Source organism: Poeciliopsis prolifica, unplaced genomic scaffold, assembly GCF_027474105.1.
Source record: "Poeciliopsis prolifica strain line A6 unplaced genomic scaffold, Auburn_PproV2 SCAFFOLD049, whole genome shotgun sequence".
In the NCBI taxonomy this organism is placed as follows: domain Eukaryota; kingdom Metazoa; phylum Chordata; class Actinopteri; order Cyprinodontiformes; family Poeciliidae; genus Poeciliopsis; species Poeciliopsis prolifica.
Window position 1 is genome coordinate 2,322,549 of NW_026562424.1, and position 26,815 is coordinate 2,349,363.

The window sequence follows — 26,815 nt, forward strand, 5'->3', positions numbered from 1 at the left end:
TCTTTCTCTCCGTTAGCCGTTCATGCGTGAACAGTCTCATGAATGATTCGGGTTCTGGATGGAAAGCCCAATCAAAGAGCAAAACTTCACTGATCACCACTTTCCATTCAAGTGTTTTCAATTTAATGATACCTTTATAAGACGTCTGGCTCAGATCTTGAAAATGTGTGTGTGTGTGTGCGTGTGTGTGTGCATGTGTGTGTGTGCGTGTGTGTGTGTGTGTGTGTGTGTGCGTGCGTGTGTGCGTGTGTGTGTGTGCGTGTGTGTGTGCATGTGTGTGTGTGTGCGTGTGTGTGTGTGTGTGTGCGTGTGTGCACGTGTGTGTGTGCACGGGTAAAAACACAAACAGCCTTGGAGCCTCACTGGCGAGTTCTAATCATTAACAGAGGAACGGAGCAGAGGCTCGCAGATCACAGAAAATGAAAAGTGCTGACAAAGATACTAATATTACATCACAGTTTTCAGTGCAAGAAAAAGAAATGAGCGCCTATTAGTAAAGATGGGAAAAACTGGAGTACATTTACACCCAAAGTTATAAATACCCCCAGCAGATTTTTATTCAAGAAGGAAATGAGCCAAAACCTTAATTTTTAAAGTCTTTGACTAGACCACTTCAAAACATTAGCACCTCAGCGTCAGAAACAGCATATTGGTAAATTTAAGTTTCCTTATTGGGATGACAAACATAAATTTGCTTAATGGAAAAGCAATAATTTTGTAAAAAATCACTTTATTTTAATAAAACTTCCATGGAAACATTTCTATCGCGTCGCACGAGTCATGTGATCAACGACCGGATGTCACTACTGGTGGAAGAAACGAAGAAGACGACAGGAAGTGTGTTTTCTGATGACAGCAATGGTGTCAAGATCATCAAAGCTCTTAAAGCTTGTGGAAAAATGTTCTGATAAAATCCATTAGGAAACTGTTAAAATATGAATAAATATCCAGGGTTTGGATAAGTTCTCCTTTGAATTAAGTAAAATAAAACATCCAGGTTTTCATAATTATTTTTCTCATTTTTTTGCAATCGAAATAATGAACTGTCTTGTGCTGATTTAGAAATATTAGAAAAACATTTTGCAATATATCTGTGAAAATGTGACTTTGTTACCTGCCACAATGACTGCAGACGATAATTTGAAATGCAGTGAGGCTGAGGCGTCAGTGGAGGAAAAGTAAGAAATACCGCCACCTCCAGGTGGGAGTTAGTATCACTTAGGCTAAATGTTTTTGACCATTTTTGCAAAATGATAATATATTAAAATTTTAGAACTAACATGAAAAAAAATGCTGCTATCAGTAGATTTTGTGTGAACTGACTGATGCAACGTGGCACCTGGCGCCACATAAAAAGCCCAGGTGGGCCAGATTTGGCCCTCGGGCCTCCAGTTTGACACACGTGACTTATCGTATGAACAAACTTTTTCCCGTGTGATTTTATTTGTTCACCATTGTGAGTTAGTATTTGTTTGACATTAGAGAAGAAACATCCCCAGTTTTGCGCAGCTGGTGTTGGAAACGCGGCTGCAGAGACGAGTCGACTCACAGTGAGGGCTCTCCTTGGCGCCGGCCCGCAGCAGAAGCTTGGCCATCGGCACGTTGTTGGTCATGATGGCGATGTCGAGAGGAAGGAGGCCTTCGCTGTTCGGCGTGTTGAGGTCCAGCTCCTCCAGGCTGTACTGGGACAGCAGCAGCTGGACCAGGTCCAGTTCCTGGTGCTCCACTGCCTCAAACAAAGCTTCGTTGCTCTGGAACTGACACACAGAAGAAATGGACACTTATAACGGAGTTTTAATGCAAATTCTAACAGAACTTTGTATTAAAAGTGTCATTATTTACCAAATAATGCAAAGTTGGTTTTAATGCAACTTTTACTGTAAAATTGTATTAAAAGTGTCATTAATTAGACAAAACTAACTTATAAGTAACTTTTTAGCAAAACAAATAAATACATTTGTTTTAAGTATATAATTTTTTATTATTAATGAAAAAGTTACATTAGCTGATAAATTCACTTATAACAAAATATTTTCCCCATTAGTGAAAGTAGTGCAATATTTACAAAATTATTATTTAAAACAAGCTCCTGTATCTCACTGAAAAGTTAAAGTTAGTTGCATTTGAAGAGCTTGATTTTTGTAAATACTGACAAAAACCTTCCTTGGCTGATTATGTGACACATAAAGTAGCAAAATGTTTTAAGTAAAATAATTTTAGTCTAATTAGAATTTTTCATCAATATTAAGGAAACACATATGTTACTGTAAAGTTAGTTTTGTCTTATTCCAAGTTTATTAAGATAATTAATTGCACTGGAAACCAGTGCGGTTTGTGTTTTTGCAGTGGGATTTTCTCTTGGTGACATTCGTCAGGCAGGTGGCTCAAAAGCTGCTCTGGCTGTTTTGTTCCCATCCTGGACTTACGACGGTGGTTTTGCGCAGCCTCTCCTTGTCTCCTCCCCGCGCCGACACCACGCTGTCCTCCAGAGCGGGGGGGTTGGTGCCCACACGAAACTTTCCAGATAAGTTGCGGTAGAGCCGGCGAGCTGCGCTCGGCGAGGACAGGCTGGAGGACTTGCGAGCCGATGCCGGCTGGTGGACCTGGTCCCCTCGCATGGGCTGCGTCATCTTGGCAGAATCGGCCCTGGAGGAGAGATCACGGAGAGAGAAGCACAAGAGATGGGTGAAAGGAGCATCTGGTCCTTCAGCTCTGTGGCATTAAAGAGGGAAGGCCCGTTTTTTGTCGCTTTTTATTTTCCTGTTTAGAAAGGACAGAAGAAGCCAACTTAAAAAACACAGCTCTGCTTCCCTGCGTTGAAGCCAACAGAGGGATAAAAATGACTTTGAGTTAAGATATTAAAACAAACATTAACAGATGCATTACTGCAGTATCACTGATTCTCTGGGCTCCATGTTTTCTATAAACCAGAAAAGACCAAACAGTTTATTTACACTGCAAAAATACTAAATCTTAAGATATTTCTGGTCTCGCTTCTAGTGCAAATATCAATACAAGAAGCTTCTCAGCAAGATAGAGGAGCTTGTTTTAAATCAATAACTCCTTAATACCGATGAAAAAACTACTGGCGCCGTTACCTAGCAGCCCAGCTAAAAATTTGATGTCACTCCATATTTATTTCCATTTTGTCAGGAAGGAAGCCGCTTTGATCCGTTCAGTGGTTTTTTGGTGCAGCGCCCCCACAGGCGAGGAGGGGAACAGGTTTTTCAAACGGCTCGGTTCGTTTGACTCAGCGCAGTGTGAAAGTGAACCACAGCAGCTGAAAATGGAACAAATGTTGCAATTTATGTCCGCAATCGAAGCAAAGCATGAACTGTAAGGTGTGAAAACACACAACTAAATGCAAAAACACTGCGCCAGGAGCAAAGAAATAAAAACACACAACAGGCTACATGAAGAGAAAGGCAGCAGTCGCCTGTCTGTGGCTTCACAATGGAAAGAAACCGGCTAAAAACAGAGTCACAGAGGTGGGAGCAGTTTCCACGGGACGTAAAGAAACAAATTTAGTTTTCCCAGAAGAAAACAGCTAAACATGAAGTTCTGAGTCAGCAGTACTTGAATGGGGAAAAGAATGACTGAATGTAAAACGTACCACACACATCATGAATTTATATCCAAGCATTGGTAACGTCTGCAAGACGGTTCACTATTACTTCAAAAATGGTTCCACACATGCATTTTATAGCCCAGTGGGAAAATCATCCCGCCCTGTCATGAAGGACGCAGCATCACTTTGACGGCTCAGATAAACGTAACCCATGTTCCACAGAGCTGACAGCGTTCAGAGGGGGACGGGGCAGAGAACAGAGAGTAAAACTAACACCAGTGAGAAATACCCATGATGCTTCAGTGATAAATGATTCTGATTTGTCAGATTTCCATGATCAGCACCAGTTGTCGTAACGGTCATCCTAAACAAGTCAGAAGTTTGCTCCATAAGATCATCTTTCCACTATGAAACAATCACGTTCACGTCTTTCCAGCAGATTCTTGGCACCGCTGATTCTGCTGCGACGCTGATTCTGCTGCGACGCCCTCCTCCAGCCTGCTATGGGAACTATGTAGATGACAAGTGTTTCTTGGGCGAGTCTGGCCTTAAGTGCTCAGACGCGTTGGACCGATGAAGGAAATGTCAGCGGGACTCCACAGGCGACGATGACGGACTCCGTGTTGGGTCTCACCAAAGAGACCCATTGAGATAAATGAATTCCTCAAGGAGGCGTTTTCAGCGCCTCCCAGTCCAGTTTGTCTCTTCAGACCATCTGAACTCTTTCTCCCTCTAATTTTACCTCTTGGTAGAATATACAGCTACACAACACTTTATATTTATGGAAATGCACAGAGAACATTCTAGAAAATACATTTTCTGTGTACATTAAAGGGGACCTATAATGGAAAATTCACATTTTACAGATTTTTGTATTTTTATTTGGGTTTCTTCTGCTCCCAGTTCAAGAGCTGTACAATGGCTGCTGGAAAAGACAAAAATGTTTTGTTGTTTACTTATTATTTAGAATGAACTTGCTGCATTCTTGTTGGTGTTGCGGAAGGCTCCACCTCTGCTTTTCAAAGACTCGTATAATTGTGCATCCTTTTGCAGCCATTTTCATGTGTGAGTGTAACCGTTGAGTTCAGAACCGCAGCCAGCAGCAGATTATTTGGATTTAAAGCGACAGAAAGCCCTAACACAGGTCAACATAGTCAGAACTGAGCAGACTGAAATTTCAATGACTACAAATGATTTTATATAAAAACGTAACGAAGGTGTTCTGTATCTAGATCTGACCTAACATAAATCCCCTTTAACATGTCCGTTTGCAGAATCTTATCTGATTATTCTCTAATCTAATCAGATAGTTTCACGTTTTTCTCTAGACAAGTGACATGCTCAGTTACTCAATCAGACCAACGGCGGTTCTTGACATCGCAGCGCTTTGGACATGAGCAGGCGGAGGTCGACGCACATAAATAAAGGCATTAGTTTGGGCCGTCACACCACATGCCACAAGCAGATTTGTCAAGGTGAGAACATCTGTAGGAAAAATGTTATTTATACCGCCACTCAGCAACGGACGTATGAGACCACATAGGAGTCCGTCTGCACTCAAACCCTCCCCCATCACATGAAGTTTGTGCAACAGCTGACATCGGCCTACATTGTAGACTTTAAAGCCCCCGCAACAAGCCCTTTTTCACAGGGGCGGATACACCTAAATTACCCCCACAATCCCCGTCCCTTCCCGCTCCGTCCCATCCATCTCCACTTCATCCCGTAATAGAGGCCTTATTTTAGACATCCTCGTGTTCCCGGCTGGGCCTAACCTATTCCAGGGTTCCAGATAAAGCGCGGCAGGTATTTGGAATAATTTTTCCATGGGCCTGGCCCGGAAGATAAAACAGGAGATATATTTGTGATGCGTGTGCCGGTATCCCATTTCAAAGAGAAAGCCCACTGGAATGCAGCCCTGGGCTTATTGTTATATGCCTGAGATGGAACAGACGCACGGCGCTGCCCCATCGCTCTGACGACATTCGGCTGTGTGTAACGTGGAGTGCGTACATCTGCGATTTCAAAGAGATGTTGTATCGCACACGTGAGGGTGGCATATCATTTACCAAAAGACATGCCGCACAGAAATAGAGAAATATAAACTATTGATAATAATAAAAGTACTGCCACAGTGAAAAAAATTAAGATACGTAGTCATAATAAATTATTACAACAGTGTTAGAGCTTTGAAAAAACATTTTATAAAGTATTTTTTGCTAAAAACAGAAAATGTACAGAGATTCTTTGGTCTATTCCTGGTGCAAAAATTTATCTACACTTAAAATAAGACAAAATTACATTAATTATTGATTTAAAATGAGATTTCTCTTTGTGTAAATTAGTTTGAATTGAGCTAAGAAACGAGACCAGAAGTACTTGGTGAGATTTCATGTCTTTGCAGCGTAAGCTTGGCTGCACTATGTCGTATGAAAACATGCAGCTTAAACTAAATCTATATTTCGCTGTGTTGAAACTTAACTTCCTCTTCAGCCTGGTGGCTTCGATGTTTCAGTTGCAACATCCTGAAGATCACATGTCTGACACGTTACAAGTCATAATCAAATGTGACAGTAATGACCTGATATCAGTTCAAGTAATCAGGATGAAATTACCACATTATTATTAATTATAGAGACAGTTTTTTATCATCACAATCCGCCACAAAACTTAAGGATCTTTTTAGTGCGGTGTGTTTATCTCAAGTACTCCTATTATGAAGGACAAATTTGTTTACAGAGACGTCAACGTTCCATTTTATTTATCGTTTTAGTTTATTTAATATCTTCATAATATCTTCATAAATGGTTATTAAAAATGTATGTTTAATAATCTTTGAGAGAGTGCACTTGCATTATTATGCAACATGAACATGTTCTCAAAACAGCAATATTTCAGTTCATTGCAATAACTTATAATATGATTTTTTATCCAGCTAAATTTATTGTGACGGGCCTGATGGGAGATGATATTATATACAGCTGTAGCATCAATTAACCTCATGCAGTCGCTTTGTCTGCAGCGATGAAGATTCATCTGCATTGAAGGCTGAAAGCTTAAAATGGCTCCAACTGCATGGCAGTCTGACCTATTTTCTGAATAAGTCAGTTTAACCAGAAACTGCTGAACGGTCGGTGGGCAAGAAGAAAAACAGACTAAAGTTGAAAAGACTACAGTAGCGGACTGCAGATTTTACAGCCTTTAACCCCAGAAAAGAAAATGGCGGTGCATTAAAAGCTACACATAATTTATAGACATACATGACTCTGTTGGATCTTTCACAAAAATGTGCTCCCTTTCTTTACGTTTCGACTCATGTGAGACACGTTTTTCAGATAAACCAACATCTGTGGTTACAGTCGTCTTCGACAAATGAAAGTATGGGTCCCCATGAGGCTCATTTTTCAGATTAAAAGCGCCGTACGCAGATTTTTTAAGTGCATATTTTGGTATTAAAACATCTTTTATTGGTCTGATGTAATTATTCAATCTCAAATGTGTTTTTTATTATCTGCAAGCAGAAATGAATAGAAATAAAGTTTCAGAAGCATCAGTCTGTGTGTAGCAGTGATGGAGAAACTGAACCTTTAAATAATTTTCATATTTAGTCAATATGATGGTGAATTGGAAACAGCGACTGCAGCTTTAGCGTTTATGTTTTTCTACTGAAAACTAGAGACCAGAGATGGGAAATCTCAAACTGAAGCAATCACCAAAACATCTTAGACTGAAATTTGCTGCACGCAGACACACACACACACACACACACACACACACACACACACACATCTCTACCATTTTAAAAGTGCTGGAAAACAGGAAGCAGTTTTCTCTGGTAAAAACCGAGTCTTCGTAGAGCCAGACTCCCTCCTGGGTCCTTGATGACTCCCACATCAAATACTCCCACAAACTCTCAACACCCCCGTGTTGCAAACATCATACACAGAGCATCTGTTTTATTAGTTTTATCAGCTTAATTTACAAAAAAGAAAAGTTCGGTCCCACAGTCAGTGAGTCACATGTAAACAAAAACATGCCCACCGAGTCTAGACAGTTAGCAGCTCTTTGTCTGAGACTCGAGATGGGAAAAAACCCCAAATTAAATCGAAGCATATTTTTTGGAAATGTTGGTTAACATTTACGTGAAAAGAAAATATCAGCAGGACGGAAAACTTTGGCTTTAGGCTCAATGCATTTGTTATGACTTAATGTTTTACTTCAATTTTAAAACAATATCTTTATTGGTAAATTTCAATAAATGGGAAAATATAAAAAAACATAAGTAGAAGAAAATAAAAGACTTTAATTGTTCTTCTAAATATTCATAATGCTACAAATAACTAAATAGGAAAGTAAGACGGAAATATGTTTACTGGGCATGAATAAAAAATGATTTCATTCTGCCTATAAAATGCTTTGCAGAAATATTCAAACCCCCTGGACTAGTGGAAGGAAGCTGCATTTACTTCACTCAAATACCTTTAAATAAAATCCAGTGCAACTAAAAGCAACTAGGAGTCGTTTAATCAGTAAAAACAGACTTACAGGCAGCAAGGCAGTTTAGTTTTATTGCACATTTTCAGCAACTGGGAAATTTAAAGAGCTTTACATGGTTAGAAGGAAAATAAAACAAGAAGGAAAACATTACAGAGGCAAACAAAGGAAAACTACGACAGGTTGAAAGACAAACAATTGTTTATGACGTTCCGCTTATTATTATTATTATTCAAACCCAAGTCTAAACTCAGAACTCAGGGCTCCAACTGGTTGTTCTTTTCTGGATGTTTGTTTCAGATCAGAGGAGTATAAAACCGGATGCTGCAGAGCAGAGGAGCAGCAGAGGATCTGGATCAGCTGCATTTATGTTGAATTTAATCTGAGAAAACAAACGGCTTTTCTGTGGCGTTCTCAGAAGCTGCAGAGATGCACAGCTCAGGTGGGAGAGACTGTTAGTTCGGCTTTCTGGACGAATGGCACAGAAAGAAAACATTCAATTTGCATTTTCCCACAGTGAGGATGAAACTATATCTTTACTCAAGTAAAAGAAGAAGATATTACTCAAGCATATCTGGTGAAAAGACAACGCCTGTGTTATTTTGGTATTTTAAAAATGAAAATTAAAATAATTTATATTCAATAGAAATCAGGCAAAGTGAATTTTTTTCTAATCATTTTTTTTTCTCAATAAAACTTTAGCAAAAACTGATGAAGTTTTGGGTAAAACAAACTTGTTCTACATTCATTAAAGCTGCTCACAGATTTTTACTGAAGAGTAACAACATTTCATAATAAAATAACTAGTCAAAGTAAAATTAAAAATACTCCTAAAAATGCAGTTTTTCAAAAAATTACTCAGGTAAATTTCTCTGAGTGAATGTAACCAATTGTGCCTTGATCACACCAGGACAATAATAAAACATGGTGATGGCAGCATGATGCTGTGGCGTGTTTTTCTTCAACAGACACATTAATCTTCCTGACTCAATCTTCACCTCACTCTGAGAACTGAAGAAAGCTCATAAATCTCAGCTTTATTTGAATGCGTGTCTAATTACATTTATACACAAAGAGCCGTTGATATCAGCTGACGCGCATCAACAGCTGCTGCCTGTGCAGACGAGTTCGCCGTTCAAACGGGGAGCAGGGAGACGGATGGGGGAAGCCAGAGAGCTGCGCAGGGACGGCGAGTACCAAGCGGCGGCAGCAGCAGAGGTCGAAAGTTGCACAAACTGGCTCCCTCAAACAGCCACACGTGCAGAGACACGATATACAAAGTACACTAGAGGCTCTAAATGTGGCTTGGAGAAGGAAATTCTGAAATCTGAGTCTTGGCACCAGACAGGCTGGAAGCAGCCAGGCTGCTGGATGCAGAGAGGGGGAGGATGATGGAGGGGGACGAAGAAGAGCAGGGAGAGGAAGAGTAGTGGGAGGAAGAAGAGCAGGGAGAGGAAGAAGAGCAGTGAGAGGAAGAAGAGCAGTGAGAGGAAGAAGAGCAGTGGGAGGAAAAAGAGCAGTGGGAGGAAGAGCACTGGGAGGCTCTTCCTCCCAGTTCAGGTAAAAAGATTTTCTAAATGTACCTGATATCAGGGTTAAGGTTGATATTAGTAGCAGGTCAAATTTAGATTGTTTTGAATGAATAAAACCTTCATTTTCAGTGACATCATCTTTGTTTCCTATTATTGACTGAATTAATATTTTATTGCTATTTAAGTTAATAATCACTACCAATACTTCAGACACTTATCAATACTTCTTTTTTGTAGATTCTATCATTTGCTGATAATGTTTTTGTAAATTTATAGAAATTTACAAAAAATTGAAAATGTTAGTTTTTCCAGCTTGTCATTGTGCACAAAACTTTCCTCATGTTGAATAAACAACATTTCACAAATGTGTTGTTTCCATTAAATAAAAAAGCAAAATTAAAACCACAAGTAAAGTTTAATTACACAATAAGTCATTAAAACAACATTCTACAACTTCCTGTCATCTTCTTTGTTGTTTCTGCCAGTAGTAACATCCAGTTGATCAACTTGTGTGATGTGAAAAATTTTTTCATTGCAGTTCCGCACCATTTTCAATACAATCAGGAAAAAAGAATTAAAAACATCCCAGTGCAAAAATAAGTTTTTCTTGAAATTGCTATGTTTCTATTTAGCTAATTTATGTTTTTTTTTTTTGGCTAATGGAGGAGCAACTAGTAAGAAACAGAATTCACTTAAATCAGGAGAAAGTTAGCATCAGATTTACAGCATATAGGAAATATTTCTCAAATATCTCATTTACTTTTGATAATTCAAAGCAAAAAGTTTTTTTTTTTCTGTTTTATCTCTGACTTTCTCTGTGATCCCCTGGGAGAACGGCAGAGGAAGAGTGGGCAGTATGTTTAACCTTTGCAGCTTTCCTGCTGCGCTGAGCAAGGCCTGCCACCTGTTGGCTCTGTGAGTGTGTGTGTGTGTGTGTGTGTGTGTGTGTGTGTGTGTGTGTGTGAACACAGAGGTAAATCTCTCTAATTCTGATGAGCAGAGACAACAGCGGCGTCTCCATGGGGATGAGATGCCGAGCCGTGCCTGTCTTTCCCATAAGAAAAGGTTTTTGATGAGAAGTGCCTGTGTGTGTGTGAATCGTGTATTTTATGCATTGTGGGGACGATTTTCCAAAACACATGTTCATGTTGTGGGAACCGAAGCCTGGTCCCCACAAAGAGAAATCTGTTTTTGGGTTAAAGCTGCGTTCCCACCAAACACCATCTGAGCATCAGGAGCTTCTATGCGGCGCATCAATCCCTCCATACGCTCAAGCGTTGGATGCGCTTGAGTTTTCCAAATTTGTCCATCAAAAATGTTAAATAAATGTTCATTAAATGTTGGATTTATTTAGATGAAATGTGCAAGAGATGCTGCAGCATCAGATTTTAGCAGTTGTAGGATTTCCTTTCCTTTTCGTCTTTGGTAAAATACAATGAGTCATTTTCCCCGCAAGCACTAGACAAGCGTATTTGTTTTGGTTATATTTACCCAGAATGCCTTGTACTTTAGTCCACTTCCTGCTTTTGGAGAGGTTTCCGGTCCGCTTTGCGTTCACATATGCATTCGAACAGAACCAGCATTTACTTCAACCAAACAGAGACTAAAGTTTGTCGACAGATCCGAGTTTGAGGGACGCAGAGTTTCCTCTCATGTTGAAGCGTCGAGAGCAAAACGTCAAGCGTCTGACGTCAAAGTGCACGTGTTGAACTTGAAGCGTCTTTGGAAACGGGTTGTGTGTGAACACAGCTTAAGGTGTTGGTCACAGTCAGCGTTAGGTTTGTGAAGGTTAGGATTAATTTTGGTTTGGCTTTAGAAATTAATGGAAGTCAATGGAAAGTCAACACAAAGATAGCAAGACAAACAGGTGTGTGTGTGTGTGTGTGTGTGTGTGTGTGTGTGTGTGTGTGTGTGTGTGTGTGTGTGTGTGTTGGGGGGTGCAGGGGTTCACTTCCAAGGTGGGATCACCCACACAGTCCCAAGCCCTCCCCTCCTGTGTCAGAGGTTTGGTGACACTGTGTCTCCCATGGCGATCGTGGGTCCAGCCTGGGTGGCTCCAGGCCTTCTGAGTCCCTCTGTGTGTGTGTGTGTGTGTGTGTGTGTGTGTGTGTGTGTGTGTGTGTGTGTATCACAACATTGGGGTCCCTGCCTGGGCCGCCATATGCCACCCACCCAGCCAAGGGGAGGCAAAGGGTGGGGGCGACCCCTAGCAACTGAAGCCACCAGTTGGCTCGTTTTCTCAGTCACACGCCGGCCGGGCGCCATGTTTAAAGTCCCACAGCTATTTATCTGAGATGGGGTGAAAAGATAAACACGCTCACACTTACACGCAAACGAAAACTGATGAGGAAAAGCATGGACAGGAAGTCCTTTTTTCATGAGTTTATATGTGAAGTAAATTTCAGCAACATGGTTCAAATGAATCAAACAAACATTTAATTTTGTTACATGCAACCATCAAATATGTTGATCAATGGTTTTCATGTAACTAAGTTGTTTCTCTTGCATTAGCACATTGAGAAGCGTGTTCATGAGGATGATTGACAGCGCTAAGCCCCGCCTCCTGGCTCTGATTGATTGTTTTTGATGCATTTCTTCAGACGGCAATAGCAGCTCAGGCAGGAGATCGATCTTATTAGAAATTATCTGTCATATTATAAGAGTTACATACTGAAACTTTAGGGAGAAATTACACATAATGTTAAGGTTTTTCCTAAAAAAAAAAAAAGAATTTGCTTTGCATTTACAGCTCTAGAAAATATGAAGAGCCACTGCACTGAACTCTGGTGAAAACCTGGAGGTTCTTCCACATACTTATTTCTGAACTCTTCCTGAGTGAAAACATTAATATTGATGTTTCTAAATGAACATGAACTTAATTGAGGTCTGAAAGCACTGCATTTTTTCCTTATTTTGACTCATTTTCTGCACATTTTGAAGACATGTTTGTTCATAGAACAAAACAACAACGTTCATTTCACTCAAACTTGCACCAACAAAAAGTAAAAGCAGAGAAACTGATCATTTTAAATAGTGTCTTAAGTTTTTCCAGAGACAACTTGGATAACTCTTATTCTGTAAACACAAACCATCACTGCAGTCCATGTAGAGTGGAAAGTATTTAAAATATTTAGAGTAAAAACCTGCAATTTCTATTTATTATTGTCATTTTGCTAGTAGCTAAAGTACGTCAAAATGTCTGTGCAGACACACACCGACAAAAAACCTACAGCACACTGACTGTTCTTCCTTAATCACCATCACGCTCTTCTCCCAGTTTTCTTCTGCCTCTTAGTTTCTCCACTTTTCCCTCCAACATCTCGTCTCTTAACTGGACACCAACAACTTTCCCTTTATTCTTCCTGTCGGCTTCTCTCTCTCTCTGTCTCTCTCTCTCTTTCCTAAGGAGCATCTCCCTGTGTCTTTGTGCCAAGATGAGGTTTGGACTGGAAACCAGAGAATCAAGTTAGAGACACACAGGACAAGAGGGAGCCAGCCTCATAAATCTCCCTTACAGCAGCCCAGAGCATCCAGAGCGGAGAACACGCTGACAGAGCGCCTTGACTTCTGAACACTGACGCTGTCTGTGTGGAAAATTTTAATGTGCCTCATATAAAGTTTTATGTCATATGCTGGTGTAAGGGATTACATTTTCAACATGTTAGCATGCATGGGTAAACAGAAGTTTGCGAGTGTTAATGTAAAAATAGAAGAGGGCCGTCCGGATCCGAAACACAAGATTTACCCAGACTGTTGAGCGGACGAGAACTGGGAGCGTAGCGCCACAAGAAAAATGTTTTGGATCAGATTCAGAATGATAAATTCACAGGAATATTTGACATTTCTGTTGGACACAATGAAATCTTTTTCACAGAGGAAGTGTAGCTGTTCTGGACCTTCTTATCGCGCCGTGCGATCAACAGGAAAAGCATTCTCAGCTGCTGCAGGATTGTCGCCATTCACGTTTCTCCAAGCAGAATTCATGACCGCGTTGATCACAAAAGCCCTCTGCATACTTCCTGTTCAGTGTGAGACTGATGCTGAGTTCATGTGGAAAGGCATCCTGTTTGTAAATCTGCTGCCAGAATCGAGTGACCAAGGAGATTCTTACCAAAAAAATGCTGATCGGTTTTCATTCCTGCATTTTAAGCAAACAAAAAGAAAGCTAAGATTTCACCGGAGCAGATGCCAACGCTACATCTGCAACGAGTTAATGCACTGAAACATCAGACCTGTTAGCCTCGGTTATATTCATCACAGTCCAGTTGACGGTTAATTTACTCTGTAATAACACTGTAACATTTTACAGTTGGATGAAAAATAACAAATAGACTTTGAAATGAAACGTTATTGAGAATACTAAGGCGTAAACATCGGGTGCTTTCACATCTCAGTTTGGCTGGAGGCCAAAATTTGTTAAATTTTCTGCTGCTGACCTTAAACAAAACTAACTCAAAAGTGACAATGCAGACATAACTTGTTTTAAGTAGATAATTCCTTAATGTTGAAATATTTACTTAAAACAAACATCTGTATCTCACTGAAACATTACTTGTAAGATGCTTTTCTTATTTTGGGTTTACTAAGATATTTTTACTCAAATCCAGACCAAAAATACTTGGTAAAACTTTGTGTTTTTACAGTGCTCTGAGTGCAACTTCCTTCCTCATAAAATTTAAAAATGGAGAGGTGTCACATTTTAGACCATTTCTCCCGCTAGCGCTGGGCTAATGTGTTTGTATTTACCCACAATGCCCTGCGCTGTAGTCTACTTCCTCCTTTTGGAACAGGAAGTGGACCATTTGGTGTTCACATACGCATTCAAACCCCACCGAGTCCGAGGTTTTCAGGCAGGTCAGATGCCGGTCCGCATCAGAGTTCGATTAGCGTTCACACCTCACCGAACGAACCGGACTTTCCAGACAAAACGAACCGGAGTTCGTTTGCCTGGATGTGGAGAAGCAGTGGCTCTACTCTGAGCCTCACCAGGTCGTCCAGCAGTTTCAGGTTGTTGAAGTTTGACCTCCAGATGATAGCGTTTCCCTGACAGGCTGGGACAAAATGATCGTAACATCTGGACTCATCAGATCACATGACCGTCTTCGCATCTTTATGCTTCCTTGCAGATTGAAGCTTTTTGCTCAGTTCCACTGATTCGTGGTTTTCTTACACAGCTGTTCAGTTCAAACTGTGGTGTGGAAATGCTCTTAAATTCACAAGTAAACATAACCTGACGTTTGCTGTTGTTTTTCTTTAATCTAATTTTAACCAAATGTTTCAGGGTTCGCCTATCATTGAACAGTTCTCAACCCCTTTCCAGTCGTCCTTTTTTCTTTTACAATGTTTTCTTTGCTTGATGCCAACAGTTTGATCTTTTTAAAACAGGGTGTGTTTCCACCTGATTGTTTAACAAATGAAAAGCTACTCATTGCATCTGCTGGGGTTAAATAATTTGATTTGTTTGCTTTGAGACTTTTTTCGTCTTTGGTACAAAAACTAAATAAAATGTGGAATATTGGGTGGAAACAGAATGAAAAAAAAATCGAGTGGATGGTGACGCTGTAATTTTCGCTTTGTTTTTATTCAGCTATTTATGTAAAGCAAACTGTTTGAGACGGTTATAATGAGCGGAGAGCTCAGGTTACTACAATGACACGACTGTGATAATGGAAAAACAACCAACACTCAGACGGAGAATTACTTGGTGCTCCATTTACATCGTTTGTTGTTCTTAACAAGTCCATATTGACTTTTACATGATTAGAGTATATCGCAGACGGAGAGGCTTCTGCATGTTAATGCATTTTAATGCAACTACAAAGCAGAAATAATGAGTCAGACGTTCCAGTAGAAGCAGGCGTCCCACTCGCCAATGATCGTTAATAGATCTTTACCGTGTTATGATTAGAAATGCTGCAGAGTAAAAAAATGACTGGCATTTATAAGCTCCTAATTTGTCCTTTCTGTTTGAACTGAGGGCCCTCTGCCACAGAAGAAAGAGGAAAATCAAAGGAGAGAATAAAAGAGTGGGTAATATTAAATTAAATTAGAACCAAATGAGGCAAGTGGCAGTCTGTCCAAAACCACTTTACACCCAGGCCCTCTGGGCATTGCCCGTCTTTTTCCAGTAAGAAATTAGTGATTTCTCTCTGTTCTTTTTATAATTCTTTGTGCGCAGCTCATAAGGATTAACACTACACACCCAGTCCAACGCAGTGCTAAGTATTACAATGTGTGTTTGCTCATTTATATGAGTGAGTGCGAATATTAAGAAGAAAATCAGACATGCAGGCTGGAGTTTCTGCCATTTTGAGAGCGTGCGCTTGTGTTAATGTAACGACTGAGGGTTGGATTCTGTCCGGACTTCAAAGTTAAGACGTCATCCTCGCGGGGCTGTCAGCGTGCTCTTATCCTCGAAGACAGTTTGGCACCAGGACTGCAGCCCTCCAGCGCTTTCTGCATAACCCACACACAATGCCTTGAAGCAGTCACTTTGCTTAAATTCTCCATTTTCACTTCAGGAGTTGGCGAAACTTCGGCAGATTGGCGTTAGAACGAGACGTTTCCTCTGCAGGACGAATGTTTTGGTGACTAAAAACTATCTGAATTGTTCGAATTTGTTCAACAGTATAGAGTTAAGACCAGAAGTTTACATACACTAAATAACAGGCTCCTCACTAACAAACCCACTTTGGTGCACAAAGAATGTTTATAATTTTTTGTACCACATGACACAAAAATACACATTTACTGAAACAGGTTTATAAAGGATGAAGAAATAAAGTTCTGGTGACTGGCAGAGAACGTGCATATAGTAACAACCCCATAGGCTACATGTCCGTCTTAGCTAGCAGATAAAAGCTACATTAGCCAAGCTAAGCTAGTTTGGTAATAAGTACTACAGTAAAAACCACTGATATTTTTCTTATAGATGGGAACTCAAAAGCTGTAACAGAGTAATAGTTGTAATGTATTTTTATTGTTATAAGTTAAATAGGAACGAGGCGAGAGAATAATATGACAATAGATATGAAACATGCAGCAGCCTGAAGAGCCGCTGAACCTGGACTTAAAAGCACGGGTTTGACAATTTTAACAGTTAAATTGCTGGCACAGACGAACAGGAAAGCATAAAAGTTAAAGAATTCAAGGAATGCAGCAGCGTTTCTAACCGATGCCACTGAATGGGTTTTGTCTGTGACTGTCTGATGACGGTGCTTTCCTCTCTGGCCTCCTTTTACCTGACTCAACCCTCAACCTTCACTCTCTCGTGCTTCGGCCTCTTTTTCTCGCTGCGTCACAAAGGGAGAGTCACGCTGATGTAACAGCGTCTCGGCGCGGGGAGAAAAGTTGGAATCCAGCTGTATCTGCGCCCCTCCCTTTACAGAGCATGTCCAATCTACCCACAGCGTTCCATTAAAACCAGACCGCATCCATCTGGGCCTGAACTTTGAAGGCCAGGTCCCCTTTCCTGTGGCAGGGGAGGAAAACAGGGAGCTGTTAAAGTGGAGGACCTCACACTGCAGGCGCACACCTCAGCTCATACACTTAACACCACGTTCCTGCTGCTGGACCACACATCGCAGTGACACTCAGAGACCACACAGTCCGTCTCACAAGTCCAACAAAAGATCTCGTAAGACCTCACAGCGGGTCCTAACCTGATCTGACAGGATCCCAGAAAATCCCACACCTGTAGCTCCACAAACCGCAAAGTAACTCCACTGAGCAGGAACTGCAGGCCGAGTTACGGTTCAGTTTCGGCTCTTAGTTTACTATCATCTGCAGCCTCATATTTTAGCATAACTTGGTAAATAGGAATGTTTCTCCTGATAAATTCTTTAGTGTTCAATGCTTTCTATAAGGGAAGCCTGATATACTTGCTTAATTTTATGAATTTGTTTGTTACGCAAGCAGACATTCTTGCTTTTGAATTGATCCTTTGCACGTTGCACATGGCCCGCTACGCCACGACGGACGTCAAAACAAACAATGTCTCCTTTAAAGCTAGTCTAAAAACAGACATCTGTAACATAATGTCGCTTCATTTTAAAGTGATTTCACTTTAAAACGGTCATAGGATGCTGCGCGGTCGGCTGCACAGACAGACAAGAATGAAAACCAAACTTGTCATTATTTTTTATAACTTTTAATGAGGAACGGCGCGGCGGCCCTCCTCTGATACCGCACTGCACTTCATGCAAATCAACCAGCCCTGCAGTACCATTGTACCATTTCTCTCTCTCTTTCCTTCTGCCTGTCGTGTGGTTTGCGGCTCGCTGCGTTCGTAGCCCCGCCCCTTATGGTGAAAACGGTTGTCAGAGGAGAGCCGGCTCCAGTCGTTCACTCCAAAGAGCCGAAGCATTCTCATCACCGACCATCACTTCAAGCTTGACTTAAAAATGGAGGTGAAGATCCCTCTAAACCCAGACGTTTGTTCCCAACAATGAGGGGAAGAGTAAAGGAATACGACGGCAGATGGACGACCAGCGGGATGAATGGCGAGATAAACGAGCCGAGGCCAGAAGGATTCCCGGGCCTCGACATGGAAATCTTTCAAGCTCCTTTCATCGGCTGGCTGACGACGGGAACTTTGCAAGAGCAAGACGAGCTGGCGCCACCGGAGCAACTCGGCGGTCCTCAACGACACCGAGATGCCGGGGCAGAGAGGAGCCCTATCATCACCCGGCATGTTCCCTCCCCGTGACCCTGACACACCGGGCACCGGCCAGCATCAGCACTGATTTTCTAAACAGACGCATCACAACAGTCCAGAGCTCAGAACCAGTTTTGCCTAATGAGCGTTACGGCCTTGAAATGCGCTGTGATTAGATAAATCTGCTCTTTGAGAAAATCCCCTCTGTCTCTTTGCAATCTGGAAAACTCATGGTCACCAACATGTGTTTAAGACATTCAAAACTCAAGACTTTGTGTTTCATTTTATTTTTAACAACAGGAAGTTACAGACCTACTGCAACTCAATAAATTACAATATGATCAAAAATGTCATTTATTTCTTTTACCATTTATTGTGATAAATCACTTTGTATCAGAAGTGGAGCCTGGAGTCACATGACCTGGACTCTGGTCATTAATATGCACACTTTAAACTTAACTTTAAAAATGTTCAGAGACTTGAACTTGTTTTTTACACCAATAACTTAGGACTTGAATTGGACTTGAACCTGTTTTCCTATGGATGACTTGATATTTTACCCCAAATTTAAAGTTTAAAACATATATTATTTATATGAAATGTATAAAGCTCAGGAAGCCGGAGCGCAATGAGCTGAGTCCGGATCAGAAAGCTGAGAAGAGAGTTTCTCTCTGTCCATCATAAAGCTGACCTTCTCCATGCCACTCCGCATTAATGCAGTAATTCATGTGAAACACCAGGATTTATTTCAGTTACTCCACAGGACAAGATAGTTTTAATTAAGATGAATTTCTGAGGATCCCAGAAGTGTGAAATAAATCCCTCTAAATTAGTTTTTCTGAGACCTACCTTGAAATGGGCCACACCAACACACTGTTAAACCGTTTTATCGTTATCATGAAGACAGTAAAAGACGTCTTTGTGTCTTACCAGTCCACACTTAGAGATCGTCTTCTGTAGGAAGACGGTCTGTCTGACGACGTCTTCTCTGCTTTGGCTGGTCGCTCTTTCAGGGAGAGACGATGAGTCAATTTGGAGATTCCCGACTCGGATCTGGACGGCAGAAAAACAGAAGAAAACATTAAGACCCAACAGGCAGAAAAGAATAAATGATTAATCCCAACGTGAGACTGTCTTCTTCGGTGCGTTTTTAAAGCCTAGTGGTTTTTCTCTATGACTTTAAGGCAGAGCAAACTTTGACCCCAGACTTTTCAGGATGAATGTCCTCCAGGTATATTCTGCACAAATATAAAAAATCCTTCCAAAATAAACCTAACAGAAACATTTTTGTAACATATACTTTTGTTTTCCATGTGTCTCTTCTTATTAGAAATTCAAAACTTCTTATGTTTCTGAAGATCCATTTCAGAGCTGTTGTACAGTGACCAGGATGGTAAAAACAAATCTTTGGTTTAAGACTCCAGTGCTGTTAGGGAGGCGTGTCATTAAAAAAACCTCAAACTTTTCTGTCTTCCCATCACAAATCAAAATGTTGATTTGCTAAACTGTTTGGAGTTTTCATCAGAAGTCATTTTATGGGACCAGATGAAAAAAAATATGTAACTTTTTAGGCCTTGAAAAAAAAGGGCTTAATGTAAAACAAGTTCTCTCTAAGGTACGGTAAAGGATCTGTGATGCTGTGTGTGTCATTTTAAATGAAAACCCAGTGATTCATTTGGTGGATGATTAACCAAATGATCGTTAACGATCCAAATGTTTCAGCAAATCAACCCAGAAATTGTTCACAGACAAACCACCTATATTCTGGACAATCAGGGAAACAAACCCAGTTAAACATCAGACCAAGTGTTGTGCTATCAACAAGTATTAACACAAAACTTGTCATAAATTAATTTAAAAATAGATTCATGATGCAGCTGATTTCCCCATGGAACAAATGCAGTCAAATTAAAAGTTGGATTTTTCCAAATTCATCCATTGAGTTGAAGGTTCTGTAATAAATTAAATAATTTTTCTAAGACTTTTACCCGATAAAAAAATAACTCAGCTGGGTGCCGTTAATCTTCATGAAAATGCATAAAATGTTTCAAAAACAGCCCTTCTCACAGAAAATGTAATTCCTGGAGCTGACAAACAGCATCACAATGCTTTAGATCTCTGAGGAAACATCAAGTTTCAGGGGAAAGCCACATACTTCCTGCTTTATTTTCCCTCAATCTTCATCAAAGGAAAAAAAAAAATCCCACACATTTTAATCTCCTCTGTTGGGCTGACAACGTCCCAGCTCAACTTTGTTCTCGAAATTAAAAACAGGACATGTAATATTTTGGTTTTTTCTTGCCCGGAATACATTTGATGAGGCTGCGTAATATCACTGCAGTTACACTGGAGACGAATCAAAATGAATTATTGTGCTCTATCAAAGAGCCGGGCTCAAAACGAGGAAATCCACTCAGCACCAGAACTGGAGATGCGGAAATTCACAACGCTTTTTAAGATAACTGTGACTTCAGCAACAAACAGCGGAGAACATTAGGGATACTCTCTAAGCAAAGTAAATAATTATTTAAAAAAAGAAATAATTAGGGACTTTTATAAAGATAAAGCAGTAATAAGGCTTCTTTTCTCTCATTTTCCCCCATATATGCTTGGATATTAAACGGTTTCTTTACGCCATTATATTTTGATGCCCAAAACTTACAGATTGCTTTCAATGGTTGTTTATTTGTTTACAAAAAGTCATTTCTAATAGTCTGACCATACATAAAAACAGCGAGTTTCAAGGGGAGGAACTACAACATTTAAGAGACGCAGGGAAACAGCGCCCCCACAGGCTAGTGGCTGTTGACTCCAATGATGGAGTCAACAGCCAGACCACCGAGGCGACTGGTGGTCGTGGAAAGCTTAAAGGTTTTTTTTTGCTTCCCTCATCAGTGTAAAATCTATTATGATATCCACAGATTAAAGTCTCTGTCCAAACTTTCACTTCATGACCTAATAGTGATTTTTTTTTCTAAGTGTCTGAGCTAAATGAATGAAACTGTGGTTTGATTGTGTAATGGTCTGTTTCTGACATTATATTGAAATGACTTTTAGGACTCAACAAAAGCACTTGTAAATCCCTGTGCAGGGTGCCTGTTTGCTAGGTCTCAAACATTTCTTTGTACTTCCTCCTTCTCACTGCACAAATTGATGTATAAATATTGGGCTAAAAGTTCGCATTTGAACTAAGGATTTTCTTATAACTACTATCACTTTCGCAGCCATTATGGCCAAGTCTGGCATTTGGTACCTAGAATCATTGGTCCATTGATCATATAATTGCACAATTTGACAGTTGAAAAAAAATAGCTTAATGGAAACACAACAATTTAGAAGAAAACTCATCTTTCAGTAATAGATTTTGGCACTTGCAGGAGGTGGGATTTTTGCCCATATTAAAATTGATTTAATTTGTAAAAATAGAATGGAAAAACCTCTGTCATGTCATGAGTCACATGATCAACAGCAGGATGTTACTGCAAACCACAAAGAAGAAGACAGGAAATAGCTTCTTAATGACTTATCATGTAAACAAACTTATTCAAGTATCATTTGAATAAGAAAACACCAAAACTATAAAATAGTGTTTTTTGACATTAGAGGAATATTGACAAAGTTTGATGCACATTTGTAAAGAAACTCAGCCAGTGACATTTGTCTGCACATGCTCAGGCATTTCTTTTTAGCATACATCTCAACTTTGGTTTTGGAAATTAATATCACACATCATGACCTCCAAGACTGAACACAATTTAAAAGGAAAATGTGTAGAAATCATGAAATATGCTGTTTGAAACAGCGTAACCCTGCATGCCTGCAATGTTGCTTTTTAAAAAACTGATATAATTATTCAAATCATCCATTACTATGACACATGAAATCTTTAAACACTTCACATCTTGGAAATATTACAAAGCTTTTTAATTCATGTACAGTCAGTGTTTCTCTTTTTCAATACAGTAGAAATATTTAGAGTCTCATTTAGAGTGATGTTTTTCTAATGAATATAAAGCAGAAAAGTCTACTGTCCGTTACTGCTGCTATCCCAATCCAACATCCTACATGCCATTATTTCCTGCCTCAGCGCCAGCATCTCCAAACAGTTAAGACAAAGACATATTTTCCTATGTGAACCATCCACAAGGAGTTGAAGAATTTTTGGCAGAATGGTGATGGGCTCCTAATTCAGCGCATTAAATTCAGGCGCGGCTTCGCCGTCTACTTCAATGTTTTGCATGAACGCAAGTGCAAGCTACTGGTGTTGATTTTCACCTACTTCAACAGTAGTTCTCTGTTCACAGGGTAACCGTAATTAAATCAGGATCTTCTGCAGTGATCTGGTTCAGATCATCTTTTGTTGTTAATGGACGGTTTGGTTTTTATATGTCTAATAGGCTTAGTCTGTGGCCGGTGCGTAAAATAAGAGTCCCTTATAGAAGTTCAAACAAATTTTTTCGAGGCAAACAGATGACAACATGACCGTAGGACTAAAGGATGAGAAGAGTAATGCTTAGAAACACAATGGATGACGACATCAAACGCCACGAAGGGGCAGAGGACACAGAAAAGTCCCAAGGGAATTCCTTTGAGGGGGTTGAAATGAAAAAGCACACATGTGAAGCAGGTGGGTTTGGTGGCAACTGGCGGGCTGGCGCTCGGCTCCATGAGAGCCTCAGTCCTGGATCGACCCCATGCAGCTGTCCCCGATAACATCACACACACACAAACAATTGTGTTTTCATCACTTGTAAGGACTTCACATTGACTTCCATTAAATTCTACATCCTAATCCTTACAATAATCCTAACCCTAAACCTAACCATCACAGACCTAGCCACTAACCCAAGAATAACAATTTCCCTCATATGGACCAAGAAAATGTCCCCACAAGAAGCAATGGTCCCCATAAGCCACCCCACATTGTAGACAGAAATAGGTTCCCATAAGGATATAAAAACCTGGTACACCCACCCACACACACACGCACACACGCACGCACGCGCGCACACACACACACACACACACACACACACACACACACACACACACACACACAAACACACACTAACACACACACGCACGCACCCATGCACGCACGCACGCACACAAACACACACACACACACACACACACACTAACACATGCACGCACGCACGCACACAAACACACACACACATCATGATGAAATCTTCTTGGAAGCCCATTCAGGGTGTCCTGGTGAATCACTCTCCCAGCAGAACCGGATTTGCTTTTATTTTCCTGCCGCTGACCTCAGTTCAGGAAATCAGTAAAACAAAAGATAAATCTTCCAAATGTAATTCAGACAGGAGGGAAAAACATATCTTCCACATTCAGGCAAGTTTATTCAATATGAAAATGTAATAAAATAAAGTTTTTGTACAAGGAAATCAGAATTTCAAACTACAAAAAAAACACCGAATAAATTTGGTCAAGCGTTTGGTGCAAATGTTAGTACGCTTGAAAAAACCAATAAGTGGCTTTTTAGCAAGATAGGAGCTTGTTTTGAGTCAATAATTCCTTAATATTGATGAAAACGCTCTGGTTCTACTGGCAGATTATTTCATTTATTACACAGGAAAAAAATCTTCGAACCACTGAAGGTTGTTACCTTGACGAACTATAGTTCAAGAAACATGTATGACTTTGTAAGGCACTGTAGCTGTTTGTTTAGTAAAGTGTAACCCAAACCCTCCATGCTTTAGGCATTCATTTTGTTGTGCTGACTGTATGATAACTATTTGCCTCCAAATATTCAATCACCCCCTAAGATGTGATAAGCAATCTCAAAACAATATATTTCTGCTACTTAACAGGGCTAATGTGATTTTAGCAGCGCCTGTAACTTTCCGGAGTTTTGCAACACAAGCATGTCTTTGTCAGTTGTGAACTGCTTGTGTGATGATTTGGAGAAAGTGTTGAAATTCTCTCACATGCCCCCTGCTTTCTTCACACAAACATTCACTGCTCACCTAATGTTACCTTTCCTCTCTGTTTCACTACTGTGACAGCAATTAGCTCTTCAGAGGGATTCGTGTGCAGGAGCTCAGCTAAAGCACCGATTGTTCTCGCTCTCACTGCACAAAGCTGCAGACTCAGTAACCTGCTGTTCAAGAGGAGAGCAAAATCACTGCTGCTCTTACAAAGCAAACATTGATCATCATAAATTATACAATGTTTTTTTTTAAATAAATGTTCAAGCATTGTAAAAAGCTAGAAACGGCGAAAGACTGAAATGTGACGGTGGATGTGTTCAAGGCAAACAACAAAACCTAAAAATAGAAAAATGAATTTATTTAATTTCTACTCTGATAAAGGACTAAAAAAGGAAATGAGTGAAAAGGCAGCAATCTCTCAGATTTCAGAACTAAAACCAAATTAAATCTATATCTGCAATATGTAGAGAGTAACGAGGCAATAACTTATAAAAAAAAACAAAAAAAAATACTATATTGTTTGATACGGTATTATTTACCTAAATTATGATCAATAATTTATTAGGAAACGCTTCTAAATTGAGAAATTGATTTTCACATAAATTAATTTTCAGACAACTATTTCCAATATCTCTGGTTTTCCACATAATCAAAATAGATGTTTCAGAGAGCAAAAGTGCTTTTTGCTTTCACCAGAGTAAAGATGGAAATAATACATGTTGTTTAATATGTAGAAACCTTTATGCTATTAAAAATGAGACCCACATGCAAACACTGTGTGTGGAGAAAAACTACCACTGCATTGCTCTATAGACATAGGGCCAAACATGGTGGTGGCAGTATAATACTTTGGGATGCTGCTTTTCTGCACAAGAAACGGTTTCAGAAAAAGACTGATGGAAGGTTTGAAACTGGGGATGAGGTTCACCTTCCAGCAGGAAAACCATTCTAAACATACATGAGTTTATTCAGATCAAAGCATATTTATTTGCTAAACTGGCCTAATCAAAGTCCAGATTCAAATGATATTGAAATGATATTCAAATGATCTTGAAAACTGATGCTCAAAGATGAAATTAAGATGTTTTTACAAAGAAAAAAAATCACGTTTTTCTTTTTGAAAAAGAAAAATTAAGATTTTTCTTAATTTGTGAGAATTAAGATGTTTTCACAAAGATGACTGGCTGCATGGTGGCGGGTGGATTAAACCTGCACACATTCACTCTGCTCACCCTGCAATTACGCTCTGGTTTATCCACCAATAAAAAGCAAATAATGTACATTAAGCTTGTGGTCTTTATGTGACAAAATGTGGAACATTTCAAGGTCATATAGAACTAAAACCCACGAGTGTTTTATGTTTATGCAATACATTAAATGTTGTATAACAATCCAAACTATATAAACATCTCTTTGGGACTGACTGTGTTTTCTCAGATGGATTTTGAACAGTGAGCTGCTTCTCAGATCATGCAAAGTGATTTATGTTTATAAAAGGATCACATTCCTACTGAATGCGCCGTTCATGTGGTCTGACTGAGGTTAGGCGGCCCTCAATTACTGCTCCCATTTTAGATTACTAAGGGACATACAATGTAATAAATAATGAGCATGACAGACAAATATCCAGCAGTTATAGCCGCCGACCTAAAACAACTATTTTGTAAAGAAGGCAAAACAAAACCGAGCTTGTCATTCATGTCTCTTATTACTGCTGTTGCTGCCAATGGAAGTGTTATGACAAAGAGAACAAAACTGCCCACCAGCCTAACAGACACCCAGTGAAGGAACCGATGCATCAGCAACACAGATAAACATCAGCAGAGTTTAACTCTTGATGCATTTCATTAGCTCCACAAAAAAAGGCTTTCAGTGCTCCAATCATAAAAGGAGGCAGCCAAGCTATGAACATTGCGAATTAAAATCGGCTCAAAGAAAACTTTGTTTTCCACTCGCCATCTCCATCCAAACCCCTGTCTGCCTGTACGTCTCCCTACAAGACAGAGGTTGCCTTTATTTCTCTGGGACTCGCTCCACGGCAATAAAACAGGCTGATTTTTCTAGACGCTAATGAGATTTTCACTTAGTTGTTATAAAGTGACGTTATCTGCATTGCAGAAGGAGTGATCTGTTGGGGTTCCCAGTGGGAGGCAGCAACACAGCAGGTATTACGCAACACCTCATGCACTACTTTTTATTTGTAAAATTGATGAGCCTATTATTGGAGCAGAGTGTGAAACAGAGCATCAGAGTGTCACAAATCATAATTTAAAGGGGGTGAAAATATGCTTACTTCATAACATTCTGCTGCATGCAAAACTAAATGTGCTGCTTACTGCAGATTGCAACGTTTGCAGTACGTAAACTTAAGGAGGAAACTTAATGCTCCTTTAGTAACTTTCCTTGTTTTATGCAGGGCAACAAAAAGATGCCTAGAAGTGAAAACGAGGCTTTCGTGAATGCAGAGCCGGACCAAAGAGCAGAGAGAGGAGAACGAAGCTCAAATCATCTCCTTCTGAGGTTTTTTGAATCTTTCAGAAATTTAAAGAGGAGCAGAAAAAGCAAACCAGGTGGATCAGCAGCGCTAATACAACTAATGGTGTCATCA

At 40.0% G+C, this 26,815-nt stretch overlaps 1 protein-coding gene across 4 annotated transcripts in view; it reads right to left on the minus strand.

The window, feature by feature from the left end:
• Positions 1 to 26,815, minus strand: part of LOC129377682 (ankyrin repeat and fibronectin type-III domain-containing protein 1) — a 140,175-nt gene that overhangs the window by 24,410 nt on the left and 88,950 nt on the right. For all 4 annotated transcript variants that reach the window (XM_055057783.1, XM_055057784.1, XM_055057785.1 and 1 more), the window contains 3 exons: positions 19,181 to 19,303; positions 2,427 to 2,646; positions 1,550 to 1,757 (listed from right to left, as the gene is read on the minus strand). In XM_055057783.1, the coding sequence (XP_054913758.1) occupies positions 1,550 to 1,757; positions 2,427 to 2,646; positions 19,181 to 19,303 (551 nt within the window). The remainder of the gene's footprint in view (positions 1 to 1,549; positions 1,758 to 2,426; positions 2,647 to 19,180; positions 19,304 to 26,815) is intronic.